The sequence below is a fragment of the Gracilinanus agilis genome, chromosome 4 (assembly GCF_016433145.1).
Source record: "Gracilinanus agilis isolate LMUSP501 chromosome 4, AgileGrace, whole genome shotgun sequence".
NCBI classification, from domain to species: domain Eukaryota; kingdom Metazoa; phylum Chordata; class Mammalia; order Didelphimorphia; family Didelphidae; genus Gracilinanus; species Gracilinanus agilis.
Genome location: NC_058133.1, coordinates 119,521,281 through 119,536,229, shown reverse-complemented (window position 1 = coordinate 119,536,229; position 14,949 = coordinate 119,521,281). Strand labels below are relative to the sequence as shown.

Below are 14,949 nucleotides of genomic sequence, written 5' to 3'. Positions count from 1 at the left end.
GAAGGAGGGAGGGAGGGAGGGAGGAAGGAAGGAGGGAGGAGGGAGGAGCAAGGGTAGGCCTTGGGAAAGGTTATGGCAGGACGATTAGGCTATGGGAGTGATAGACTTGGAAGTGGCCAAAAGAAACAAGGAATAGGTATCTGCTGTGGATAGCAAAAAAACTGGAAACTAAGTGAAAGTTCATCAGTTGAGGATTGAACAAATTGTGGTATATGAATGTAATGCAATATTATTACACCATATGAAGTAATAGATAGGTGGAATTCAGAGAAACTTAGAAAGACTTGTATGAACTAAAGCATGGCAAAGAAAGAAGAGCCCAGAGGCAGCTGGGTAGCTCAGTGGAGTGAGAGTCAGGGATAGAGACAGGAGGTCCTAGGTTCAAACCTGGCCTCAGCCACTTCCCAGCTGTGTGACCCTGGGCAAGTCACTTGACCCCCATTGCCCACCCTTACCACTCTTCCACCTATAAGACAATACACCAAAAATTAAGGGTTAAAAAAAAAAAGAAAAAAAAAAAAAAAAGAAGAGCCCAGAGAACAATACACACAATAACTACAATAACAATAATTAAAATTGCAATAAAAGACAACCCAACTCAGATTAATTGCAAAGACCAATCTTTGTCCATGAGAAAAGAAGACAAAACACATTTCCCTGGTGAGGAAATACAGGTCCACAACACTGCATATGCAGTCAGATAGAGTAACTGTGTCAGTCAGATTTTGCCTGTTTTACTTTGTTACAGGGAAGGGGCCAATGAAGGAGAGGACTATATAATAAATGAATATTAAAAACAAAATATTAATAAAACATACATATAAATATAGACATATGTATTTTATATAAATACATATACACATATATGTATATATGTATTTGCCATAGATAATCCAAAGTGAATAATCCACAAATAGGTAATAAAAGATTGACTATAATTACATTCATCTTGGTGACCTTGTTCTAAATTATTATGGATTACCATTATGCAAGTTATTTTGTTCCACACCAGAGGTGGCTGTATTTTGCTATCAGATGACATGACCTCTAATTCAATAATGACTGTAATGCACTGGTATTCTCAGATAAAAGCTGTCTATAATGTCTGAACAAAGGTGAATTAGTTATCCAATTCACACACGCAATTAACTCTCTTAATACCTAAGAGACCATGGAGCCCCTTCTGAATTTACTATTAATACTGCATATGGAGGTCTTCCCTCCATCTGTAGTTATCCTGTGTTACACTTCATAATAAACAATATTAATAGTTTATTACCCCTATCAAAAATCTTGCATTGGTTATCACAAGATATCTCACTGAAGAATGAATCTTTCATTAGAAAAAATGTATCTTACTTAAAATATTATACCTATTAGAAAAAAAACTCTTTGTTCCTAGAAAGGCAAATAAGGAAAAAAACCAGCACATAAGATTAGAAATTATTAAATTATCCTTTGGCTATTTAAGAAGACTTCTCAAGAACAAATAATTATTAGCTGAATTTAGATTTATATTCTGCATTCATTTACCCTTAAAAAGGCAGAATAATTACTTATACTGTGGTGTTAAAGGGCAAAAAAAAATCAAAACATGGTTTTTTTTACTTGCCACCTGTTCCCTCTACTAAAAGCTGAAATTTCATAAATAGTTAGAAGGCAAAACAATGTGCTTCTGCTTTGAACCCATATGTGACGCCACTGGCTGTATTAATAAAAATCTAGATCAGAATAACTAGGTAATGTCAAATGTTAGGCAAACATCCTTGCCTTTTAAAGCATGGAGGTAATTAATTAATTCTTTGGGGGATGCTTTTCATTTTAACCACCTAACATTAATATATCTTCTTGGCAAAGATTACAGAACAAAATAAAATGCCAAAAATCAAACCTGACTCCCTTAATATTAACTTAAATTAATGTTTCTCTTTGGATATATCTGCTCCTGTGGAAAGTAAATGATAAAGTATTTTTAAGATTGTAACTATAATTTGTACAAGATCTTCTATTCATCTGGGTTTTTCAACCCTCTTTAATAACTCCCAACATAGGAAGAAGGCAAGATCTCTTCCTTCTGCTTTTGTGCTAGAAGAAAAACTAAAACACAATTTGTAGGTAGTCAATGTAAAGGGAACATGGATATTAGCATGAATGGAATGCTAAGCAGTTGATATTCTTTACTATGCAAACAATTTAAACCATAGACCAACCTTCTGCATGCTGCAGAACAAGAAATACAGACTCCTCAGAGATGATGTACTTGTGCAGACACACCATGTTGGGCACACAGCGGGGGATGATGGTCTTTCTGTTCCTGCTGTACTCACTGCTTTTCCTTAGACCCTGACAGAGAACAAAAAGGTCAGTTGTACCCTCAGCTGCCTTTCGAGCCTGCTGTGCTCTGTGTTTATCAACCAAACTAATCTATCCGAGTTACTCTGGGCTTCAGAGAAACCACTCATCTGCTGCTCTATGCCCCTCGGTCCCTGGAGGCTCTGCTGATGGCATCTGGCATGAATCCAGAGAACAGAAGATGGCACAAAGCTGCCATTAAAATCAATTACGTGGGTCAGTGTTTTTATTAGAGTCTCTCTCAAACTAAGTCATCAGGATGACACTCTCAGTTATTTCCCTATGACCTTTCCTTAAATTTTATTTTATATATACACTTATGTATGTATATTTGAGATTAAGACATTGTTACATCAATCCAGATTCTGGAGACAAAAGAGGCACTCTCAGAACAGACTGGCGAATTTCAAATTCCATTCTTTGCAAAAATCAATGAGTATTCTCCAAGGGAACAATTAAGTATTTTCCAAAGAATAAGGTGTGTCCATTTTCTGAGGTCACACCCTGAACAAAAACTGCTCAAGAAACCTTCAGCAATAAGCAAAGCATGGTTTTTCAAATAAATGTTTCAGAATTTATCAGTATGACCTGCTATACTGATAAGCCAAATAGAAAGTAGCTGAAAAAGGAAATAAAAAGTTAATCCATTCAGTTTCTAGATGCAATGGAAATGCTTAAGTGAAAGACATTTTTAGAAGATTTATTCTCACAATCCATTTCAAATATCACTTATAAATTACAAATGGAAGGTTTTCTTAGCCATGCTGTTGGTTGTAAATTCAGGTAAAAATAGAATAAAAACTGAATTTACAGTCTAGAAATCAAAAATGAACTGAGGGACAAGGGTAGAGATAACATGCACCCAAATAACCACAGGAAAGATTTTTTAAAATAAATATTATTATAGCATTCATTAGCAACAAAATATATTCACAATCACACACGCAAATATAAGTAAAGTAAAAGAAGCATGCAAATTTTTTTTAGAAATTATTGTAAATTACTATTGATCTGTAAACTTCAATTTTTAAACAATTTTTAACCCTACCCCTAAAAGATAGTCATATTGACTAACATAGTGATACCAAAATCATCCTTTTTCTCACAGTTGTTCTTGGTCCTTGCATTAATTTATTATCTTTTAATATTTAGTTGTAGTCAATGTATATATTATTTTGCTTCCTTCATTCTGAATCATTTCCTATGCTCTTCTATATTTCTCATAATTTTTCACACCTGTCATTTCATATGGCCACCAAATATTCCATCATATTCCTATATACAATTTATTACAGGAACAATTTAAACCAGAGAATATTTGGGTCCTTAAAAACTATAATCATGACCACAGATTAAATTTTGAATGGTGCCCGCAAATATGAGAGGTGGCCTCAATGCCAGGAAGATCTGAGTTCAAGTTCTGCCTCTACATATACTAGCTATGTAACACTGGACACATCATTTAACCCTTTATTGTTCCAGAGAACTCAAAGAAGAAAAATTTCAGGAAAAAAGCTAATTTATATTGGGGGGGAGGGGATTAACTCACCTAGAATGTCCCTCTTCCAATATAAATGGAGATTTAGCCCCAATCCTAGTCTTTATTCATTCACAAACCCTGCATAAATAATTGTTTCCATGGAAGGAAATAAGGAAAGGAAAATCTATGACTTAAAACTATATTGTGTTCTATTGATTTGAGTAGTCTTGCATAAGTATCATTTAACTCTGATTCTGCAACTCAACCAATAGGACCACTCTTTAGGCTAGAATATTGGATCAAGCTAATAAGATGAATTTCAATAGAGGGAAATGTAATGCTTTATGTTTGGGTTCAAAAAACCAAAAGCACAAGTACAAAATGGAAAGAGCATAGCTGAACAGCACTTTGTCTGAAAAAAGAGTTAGAGGTTTAAATGAGTAACCTCAAGATGATTCAACAGTGTGATACAGTAAGCCCAAAACACTCAAGCAATTGTAAGCTATGTATTGGTCCAGACCAGGAGAAACAAGACCTCTATACTCTTCCCTTCCCACATCGCATTAGGAGTGTTGTATGTTGTTTTTTTTTAACCTTTACTTTCTGGCTTAGTAACAACTCTAAGACAGAAGGGCAAAGGCTAGAAAAATGGGGTTAAGTGACTTTTCCAGGGTCACACATCTAGGAAGTGTCTGAAGCCAGATTTAAACCAAGTCCTCCTGCTTCCAGGCTGGTACTCTGTCCACTGAACCATCTAGCTACCACTAGAAATACATATTGATTTCTGGTTTTCATAGTGTATAAAAAATATTGGTAAGCTAGAGGAAACTCAGAATATGCCAGATGAGGAATATTTGGAAAAACTAAGAGGATGTGTGTGTGTGTGTGTCTGTGTATCTGTGTGTGTGTCTATGTACATGTGTGTCTGTATACGTGTATGTATGTACTTTAAGAAAAAAGGCCAGCAATGACATGATACTAGTCTTCAAGCATTTAAAGGAGTGTCACATGATAGAAGACAGAGATTTATCTTGCTTCCCTCCGGAGGACAGAAATGGGAGTAACGGATAAAAGTCACAAAGAAGCAAATGTAGATTTGTAATCTGGAAACATTTCCCAACAAATAGTCATCCCAAAGTAGAAAGAACAATCTCAAGAGTTAACAGGTTCCTTCTACCACCAATGGAGGTTTCTGAGAAAAGTTAGGATAGCTACTTGTTTGGAAATTATAAAGAAGATTCTTCTTCATATACAAGTTGGATTTGGTGGTCCTCCAAGGTCCATTTTAAATGTGAAACACTATTGTATCCCACTCTCACATAAAATTAAGAAAAGACAAAATGAGAATGAATCAAAAATAAGTTATCTAGATGGAAAGAGTTAAAGATAAACTACAAAAAAGAAAGCAAATGCACATATGTCCAAAAAAGGGAAAAAATAAAATTACACAAAATATTCAGAGTATAAAGAATGACTTTTTTCTTTATAAAGTGTTTCTTCCTTTTAATTTTCTTATTCAGAAAATACATTAATTCTACTTACTTTTAAAATGAATGTCTGTTGTGTCCTTGTGTCCATTACAAGTAAAACCTATTTTTAAAAAAGAAATATTAGCATTAATTTCCTCTATTTAGAAAAGTACCATTGAATAGGATTTTCAAAAACCAACCAAAAGAGTTCTGAATAGTCATGCTAGTCCTACTAGCCCATGCATCATATAATAAGCCTACCCAAAAAAGTTTTTGTTTTGGTTCCCACTAAGGATACAATACAATTCTTAATACATTTTAGGCCTATTACTATAATGTCTAGGATTTTTTTAACTTTCAAGACTAAATTTTTAAAAAATCAGTTTTAAACAGGATTTTTCCTCTCTTCCATAGAATTTAATGATGGACTGATTAATCAATCAGAAAATATTCAGCAGTTTTTTTTTCTTCTTTTCAAGTTTTATTGCTATGTTTTGTTTTCACAGTACAAACATCTATAGATTATTCCTCACTCTATGTGAGACCCTTTGTATCAAAATAAAACAATTAAACCAAACTAACATACCAGTCATTTCATTTAAAGCATATGTAGTATTCCACATCTATGTAAAGCAATTAAAATATTGCTTTTTCAATTAACAAAAATCTATTTTCTTTTCCTTCCTTCCCTATCCTATTGGAAAAAAATGATGAAAAACAAAATCCTTGTAATATATATACATACTCAAGTAAAACAAATTACCTAATCGGCTCTGTGTGCTTACCTATATACATACACACATACATATGTATATATATCCACATACATGTACGGTCTCATTCTGTACCCTATATTTCTCTGTCAGGAAGTTAATAGCTTTTTTAAAAGTTAACAGTCTTTTATTCAATATTTCATCAAATAATGACTTGGTAGAATTTTATAACCTAAGAGTTGGAAGTGTCTTTAAACGTCATGTAATCAAATATCCTACCTTTTACATGAATTTCCTTTGCAGTATGATCTTGGTATTCTAACTACCAACTAAATACTACTCACTGGGTTATAACTTAGGTACCACCCAGGGTCTCATTTCTGGACAACTCATCTATGAACGAGAATAATTCTAGAGATATATCTTTGACTTAGAATTTTACATGGTAATAATGCAATATAATACATGGTAATAACTATAAATGAAGAAGAATGATTTTGTGAATGGCTTACTATTTTATTCTTCAACTCTCCATAACTCTCCATAATTCAAATGCAGAATATTCTACTATAATCAAACAAGTATCACCAGGTATGAAATATCTGATAGAGAAGGGAATGAGAAATAAAGAAAGTAGATGAGGAGACAGAAACGGAAGAGAATGGGGTAGCAGTAATGAGAAGTAGGAAAATAATATGCCATATTAATTTTTGGAGGAAAAATTTTGAGCAAAAAAATGAGCAAAGAAGTCCTATGTAAATATTAAGTTTTGAAGATGACTAGTACCAGCTATACTCATGCAACTAAATTAAGACAACTGTAATAATTGTAATAATATTGTGATAATATTCACTTAGTCAATAAATTTCTAATGAATGTCTAGGAGGGATATGAAGAAATATGAGGCACAGTCCTTGCCCTTCAATACCTTATGACCACCACAAAAAGATAACACCAAGGATCTAAGACATTCCTGAAGGGGAAAAAAAGGCAGATAAGCAATTCAAAGCAATATATTCTCAAGTGCCAAATGAATGGTACTGACAAAAAGTGCTAAGAGTCCAATGAAAAAGGATTCTGAAGACATCCTACAAGAGAAACGGGATGAGCAAAGGCAAACAGGAAAATTGAACAAGTTATGTATGTATATATAAATAATAATAATAATAATAATGATACCAACTATTTAACTAGACACAAGGTTTGTTTTGGGAGATAATGAAGTTGGAAAAACACACTGAGCCCATATAACAGGGCCATGAACATCTAGCAAAGGCATTTGAACTGTCATTGGAAAAAACTGCAGAAGATTTTGGGAAAGAGTAATTAATAAACTAAAATGGCATTTTTTGGAAAATTAATTTGGCTATATGAAACAAAATGACTAGAAGCAGGATACACACTTAGCAAGTGATTACAATAATATAGAAGTGAAGTCAGAGTGTGATTTGGAAGACATAAAGAGAAAGCAATGAATACAAAAGAAACAGGAAAATTTAATTGATTGGAAGGGGGTAAGGCAAGGGATAGGAAAAGCCAAATATGATTCCAAAGTCTTGAGTCTATATGGTGAGGAAAATGAAAGTGGAATTATAATTGACAGAAATAGGGAAATTGCAAGGGGGTCCAGCTTACAGGAATAGAGGCAGAGATAATGAGTTTGGTCTTAAGTATCATAGGTTTGAAGTAATAGTAGGTCATGATAATATAAATGTCTAATAGACAACTGGAGGTAAGTGAGTGGAGCTCAGGAAGACACCAGAACAGAAAGAACTAACAGTCATTTACTGAGGAGTTGAGTTCACAGTGGATAAGCTCACTAAGGGAGGAAAATGTAAAGAAAAGAGCAGAAACTACTAATTAAAAAGACATCTAAGTTGATCAATAAAAGAAAGAAATGAGACACTGCAATAGCTGGAAGAAGAAATGAGTCAAGCAACAAAAATTGAAGGTAACTGAAATCACCTCCATCATTCCCTTCATCACTAGCTTTGTTCTTTCAAAGCATGATTGAGAAGTAACCTATAAAATAACACTAATTGTTTGCAAATCTTGGGTCACAAAATATCAGGATCCAAAGGGACCTTAGAAATTGTTTAGTCTAATAACCTCTTTTTATAGGTGAAGAAACAGACCTAGAGAATTTAAATGACTTGCCCAAGGTCAGAGAGTAAATGGCAGAATTTGGACTTGAAGCCAAATCTCCTTACTCCAAGTCTACTATTCTTTCAAATACACTCCCTCCTCTGAGCTAGAAAGATACCCAGAAGCATGAATAAAATATTGAATAAGCATTAACTACAGATGTTGGCAGGTTATGTCTGTTAAATGTTATTTATTTAATTGTTTCATCCCCTCTCTAAGTCACTCATCATAATAATGTAGCCACCTTAGAATAAATTTCAGTCTCGCTGTACATTATTTTACTTGGCTAAAATGAAAACTTACTTGACATGCTACTTATGCAACTATAGGGGGGAAATCTATTTTCTACCAGAAACCTGTTAATTAAATGAAGAGAATATGTTTTTATAAATTGGGAATGATATCATTTCCCTGGCCTTATTTAGCCACGCTCACAAAATTAAGATAGATAAAAATATCCAAAAAGTATTCATTTGTTTACATTCTCTTTCTTCTCCTACCAAGTTTGTTTGTAACTAGACTCTGTTCACATTGAGGCAATAAACACAAGAACATATGTGATTTTTTTTAAAATGTGCCCTTTGACTGTCAATTTCTCCCAAACAGGTGTTGGCTAAATGATTATAAATTGGCCTCTGGATACACCTCTTCAACTGAGCCATACAGGGTTGGTGATAATATAATTAGACCTAAAAACATCAGGCTGGTGAATGCTTTCCATCTGTTTGGCAATAATGTTTAGTTAACAATAGTCTTTAAAAGAAGCACCTTCAACTTCCGTTCTTAAAGTTATTGATAGGGCCATTCTTAACACACCAGCACTCTTGCTAACAAGAGCTTTAGGCACTTGAAAATTATTAGCCATACAGCTGTATACAGAGAGGAACGACTGCATTTAACATCTGTATCTTTCCAAATTTACATGCCTCAAACTCATTTAAAGTCATTTCTTAATGAACAGTGCTATGGATCTATATTAATATTAGAGTTGCATGCACAAAGATCATAAGGAGCCAAACATTTTTTTAATGCCAACAGTAGGCCAATCTGTAATAAAGCTGTCAGCATAAAGGACGGAATAATAGCTTCTTTAACCCTCAAACAGAATTTGTTCATTTGAGGACTACAACACACCAATTTAAAAACTGCTCATGGGTTTGCTCACCTTTATAAAGACAAAAATCTAATCTGGTACTAATTTGATACAATTGTCTTTCCAATAAAAGGCTCCTAAAGCCATCTTTTATTTCATGATAAAACAAGTGCTATAACTAAAACTGTCATGAAATAATTACCTTTGATAGCTTACCTTATTGCAAGAACACAATTAATGTATTTCTCACTTTCATTTTTCACACTTCCTTATCAGCAATACATTAGCATACACTTTAATAGACAAGATTACTGCATCTTCGCCCTATGGTAACATATAGAATGGCTGCTAACTAGGGAAAAAAAGCAGACAATCGATCCCTTCAGGGCTAGTTTCATCTGTTCTTTAATTACAAAACTACAATGAGACTAGAAGCTGCTCTTTTTATAAAAGTAAGGACGAGGATGCTTCAAATGATAACAGGACTGGCCTTTTAGTTAACTATCTAAGGAGCCAAAATGGCCTGCTCTCTACCTAGACACCACCACTAGAAGGATTTGGGAGAGAAGAAAGGGAAAAGAATGAGGAATAACACATATCAATAGTTAAGAGTGTTTGGTGGGGTTTTTTGGTTTCTTAAAGGAGATTTAGAGAGTCTGAAAGAGATCCATCGTCACAAGGAACCCTTGGACACAAACACAACAAAATGGTAACAGTCTTGAGACACTTTCTTCAGTGAAGCTATTTCTTCTTATAACTTTAGCTTTAATTATTGATACAAGAAACATATGTGGTTCCAAAAATAACTGTAGCACTAATTCCTAAACAGAGAAAGATCACTTCAGCAATGTGGTAAAATATTTGTCTGTACTACTGGGTTGGTTACTTTATAAATTTCCCCAAAAGTTCAATAAAAATCGGAGAAGACTATAAGAAAAAATCCAAAAGGGCACTTAAGTTAGGTAACACAGCAGAGTGGAGCTGCAGTTCTTCTTGTTCATTTTTATGTCATTTCCTGGAAGGAACCTGCACCTTCTACTATGGGGAAATCACCCATGTCTTCACATAGCAGAAAGGAACAAGTTAGTACACAAGAGGACAGAAGGAAAGTCAGAAAGAAGGTACAATTTGCATTTGGCAAAAGACAACTTTTCTCAACTTGGGTACAAATGAGTAAGATTATACCCATACAATTATGTCTTTCAAATATATTCTGAACTTGGTTAATAAGAATAACCTCTTATTGGCAATGTTACAGAGGCTGGTAATATTACCCTTGTGCAGAAATGAAATGGTTTTTAACAAATTCCTTACAGGAAGCATTTGTTTCTATTTATCAGGCAATTTTCTTCATCTAAAACCACATGTTCAGGATCCAATTTTATTTCTGTTTAATGTGAGAAACGTGGTCCTCCTTGAATGCTGCTATACCTATTTGTCTATCCTTCCTCTGCCCTAATAAGATTATAGATCTGTTTGACAAGAGTTTCCTTTTCAAAAATTCTAGTCCCAGAAAATAATGAATCTATTAGGTGACCTTCAACATTATTAGTTCTCCCTTCTGGGAAACGATTTTCTCCTTTGGCATAGGAAGACCAGCAGCATCCCATATCCTATCCGCCCAGTAGCTCCAACAGCAAAGAATGCTGAGAGGTAGTTGTTAGTCCATTAGAAGGAGCAGCATCAGGAGCATCAGCATGAGCAGACTGTGTAGAGGCACTTGTCTCATGTTATGCCATGAAACCAATCTGTTCTTGGCTATCATATGCTCATAAAAGCTATTTCAGGGATGAGGAATGAGGCATGAAGTGGAATGACTGTACATGGTCATTTTATAACACTTATGTACTCTTATCCAATACCCTCAGCATCCATTTTCTGAAGGGACACAAAGTGCCAAGAGCAGGGATGTTTAGGATTTACAGTGAAATGACTAAGCTCCCTTTTAAGATCCTACTGGTACTATGTCTATACCAGAAGAGCCTTCAACATGTTACCCTATAAGAAGTCAAAAGAATAGGTAAATACCAATAAGAGAGCTTGAGGGACTGAATGCTGGGGAGGATTCATAGCACTAGCTAAAGCCAACCTCATCATCCTTCCCATAACCTTCTCACCCCTCACCTCCCCAACAAAGCAAATGATGTCTTTGAGGAAGGTGCAGCTCTTCAAGCTCCTAGGGCACCATCCTAAAATAGAAAATGACTAGGGGGCCAAGGCAGTCAGGCCTTTTAGGGTGGGGGGAAGGAGGAATAAAATTTCACATTTCTTTTTAAAAGCTAAGCATAAAAGCTAAGCAGATCCTAATTGAAGGCTCACTTGAAACATTTATCTTAATATTGAATTTTGTTTTTATATGTATGTGTCTACATATGTGTGTGTATCTTCTTCCTCAATAGAGCTAACCTTTCTAGCTTTAAGTATTATAAACCAATCAGCTTGGTCACCCAGGGAGGTAAGTGAAAGACTGGAAGGGATAGGAAATATATAAAGCTAAGTTGATAAATAACTGAAACTTAGCTCTAAGAAAATAATTTTAAATTTCCTTAAAAGCAGACATTAATAAATGTTTCAGTATGCTAATTTTTTTAATTAAAAGATATTTCTGCAGTAAAAGCTCTTTCATATGCACTACTGATTCTTCATCAAACGTTAAGTTCTCAACTTAACACCAGTATAGCCGGTGGCAGCCTGAAGGTTTACCATCTGCTGCCACCCAAAGTCACTGTGGCCACCTTCAGAACATATGCATCAAAGCCCTTAGATAAGAGACTGAAGGAATACTGCCGAAGTCAGCATAAGGGGAATCACAAACCCAGAGGCAGGCAACAGGCAAAGTACCAGAAAAAAGAACATGGTGAACCATCAGTCACCCTACCACACACACAACCCAAGGTCACAGGAGACACCAGTGGCTGAACAGAGAGACAGGCAAAATAATACCTCTTATGGTACCAACATAAATCTAATCGCCCTACCTGCTTCAATTGTATACTGACTTTTTTTTCTTAAAAGAAAATGGTAACATTTAAATTCCTTGCATTTTCATTCAAAATAGGTACAGTGATCACTGGGAGGAATTTAATAAAATTATTTTAATTCAGTTACCTTTATTATCAATAAAATAAGTATACATATACACATATGCAGGCATATATACACACATTCATATACATATACATATATGGGTCTTTTTTTAAGTAGTCACTTTGATTCCTTAGAATTCTGTTTTGGATATATCTAGTTATTGTGAAACATATGAAACCCACAATCAAACATTCCATGAATAAAATTTTGCTAGTTGGAAGGCATGATAAAATCTACTAAATTCAAATCCTTAAATCCTGAAGCTACTGAAAAAAAATCCATCATTTATTCTCATTGAGATAACACTGGACTAATTTTATTTAACATTAAGTTCACAATAAAAATGTTTTTAAATGTTTAAAAGATTATATTTGTCCATCTGCAAATAAAAGTAAAACTATGACTCTTGAAATGTTAAACACCTACAAAACATTAAGAACTCAGTCACTTTCCATATGACTATTTTGAAATACTGTCTCATAATTTGTCCAAAATGAATTCATTTATATGATGACTTCTTAAAGTCATCTTTGCTTTTCACTTTTTTTTAAACACAGTGAGGAAAAGTAAAAATCTTTTATTTTCTATAAATGATATAAGGTATGAGAGAATGTCAATCCTGGTTATTTAAATGGAAAATCTATTGAATTTATAAAAATTTTAGCTAAAAATAAGGTTTTTAAACTTCCTCATGTCTCCCACAGGGAATTAGAAGAAATATTCATGTACAGTAAGAATTAGTATAACAATACCCTTATTTTGTCCTCCATCTAAATTCAGTTAATCTAATGACAACCTGTTGAATACAATTAGATATGTTTTCTGTAACCTGCTACAAAGCTATATTACATGAATAAATACTGCATGGAGTCATGTGTCTTTATGTAGCTATAATCGACAAAATTTATGGGCCTGTTTTTAAGTCAAACCAAATAGCATTTATCAAGCATCTACTATGTGCTAAGCAGTATACTAAACACTGATGATAAAAAGAAGGAAAAATAACAGTATTCACTCTCAATGAAAACTAAGATGCAAAATGAACTAGGGAGAGTCTCAGAAGAAAGGCACTAAGATTAAGAACTAGGAAAATTTGTGATATCGAAAGGCAGTTTGAATTACAAAACTGGAGGTCAGCAAAGAGAGATTATGAATGAATAAGTAAAATATGAGAATCATCAGCATGGAGATAATCATTGAAACCAAGAGAGCTAATAGATCACCAAGTAAAATGATATATCAGAAGAGAAAACAAGAGGACCCAGGGCACAATTTTCAGAGGAGCCCCCACCATTAGTAGTCATGACATAGTCAAAGATAGCAAAAGTGACTAAGGAGTGGCCAAACAAATAGAAGGAGAATTGAGACATAGCAATGTCATAAAAGCCCAGAGAGAAGAAAATATTAAGGAGAAGAGGGTAATGAACAGTGTTAAAATATAGAAAAAGGCCAAGAGGGATGAGAACTGAGAAAAAGCTATTAGATTTAGCAGTTAAGAGATGATTAGTATCCTAGTAGTTAAAAGATGAAGTCAGAAGCCAGACTGAAAAGAGAGAGTGAGAGAAAAGAAAGTGGAGATACCTATTGTAGACAGCCTTCTCAAGGAGTTTACAAATGGGAGAAGAGATATGGGACATTAGCTAGTGGGGATGGAAGGATAAAATAAGTTTTTTTTTTAAGGGAGATGAAACTCTACATTTTGGTATTATGGTAAGATGTAAGAAAAAGTCTTTTTTTCTGGCTTTTTAAGTAGCAGACACAATGGATTTCTAGTGATTTTCCTGAAGGGCAAATCTGATCATGTCCCTCTCCAATCCCAGAAATGCCAATGACTGTTACTGTATCTAGGATCAACTATAACCTCCTTCATTTGGATTTTAAAGAGCTTCCAATATGGTCCCAACTTACTTTGTCAACCTTTTTGGGTATCACTTCCCTTTCTGCACTCTAGGATCCAGCCAAACTAGTCTTCTCACACAATACTAAATTGCCTGTTTCCAGGCCTTTATTCTGGCTATCTTTCATACCTGAAATATATTCTCATCTCATTTCCATATGCTCTTAAGAGTTCCTTGTTTCCTCCAAAAGAATACTCATGACATCTTCTAAATAAAGCCTTTCCAAGTGGCTAGCTAGTATCCAGCCAAAATTACCTTGAACTTATTTTGTCTATTTTACATTATTTATTTTTGTATTGTTAAATTTTTGCTTTATTTATTATAAATTATATAAATTGCATTATTCAATTTTGTATTTTTATGTACATGTTGTCTCACCCAATTGAATGAAAACACAGAGGGTAGGAACTGTTTCATTATTGTCTATGTATCCCCACATGGTAAGCACAGTGCCTAACACAGGAAAGTGCTTAAAAATACTTGCTGGCTGACTCATAGTATGATCTTTAATGTCTAACAAAAACAACAAATAATTATGGCAGGACAATTGTAGTCTTTCACAATGTATTATGAATCCTATCACTAGGAAAAAAACAATATTCTTGAAGTAGACAAAATAATCCCATCTATACTTAATAGCCAATTGTTCCTCAGTGAGTCATTTTTTTTTTCTTTCACATACTAACATATTAGATTGGTCAAAGTTAACGGA

The 14,949-nt window shown here is 34.1% G+C and overlaps 1 protein-coding gene across 1 annotated transcript in view; it reads right to left on the bottom strand.

The window, feature by feature from the left end:
- RPS6KC1 (ribosomal protein S6 kinase C1) overlaps positions 1–14,949 on the bottom strand; it is a 203,602-nt gene that overhangs the window by 55,021 nt on the left and 133,632 nt on the right. Inside the window, exons 11-12 of the mRNA XM_044674955.1 lie at positions 5,375–5,422; positions 2,211–2,343 (exon numbers count right to left, since the gene is read on the bottom strand). Coding sequence (XP_044530890.1) covers positions 2,211–2,343; positions 5,375–5,422 — 181 coding nt within the window. The remainder of the gene's footprint in view (positions 1–2,210; positions 2,344–5,374; positions 5,423–14,949) is intronic.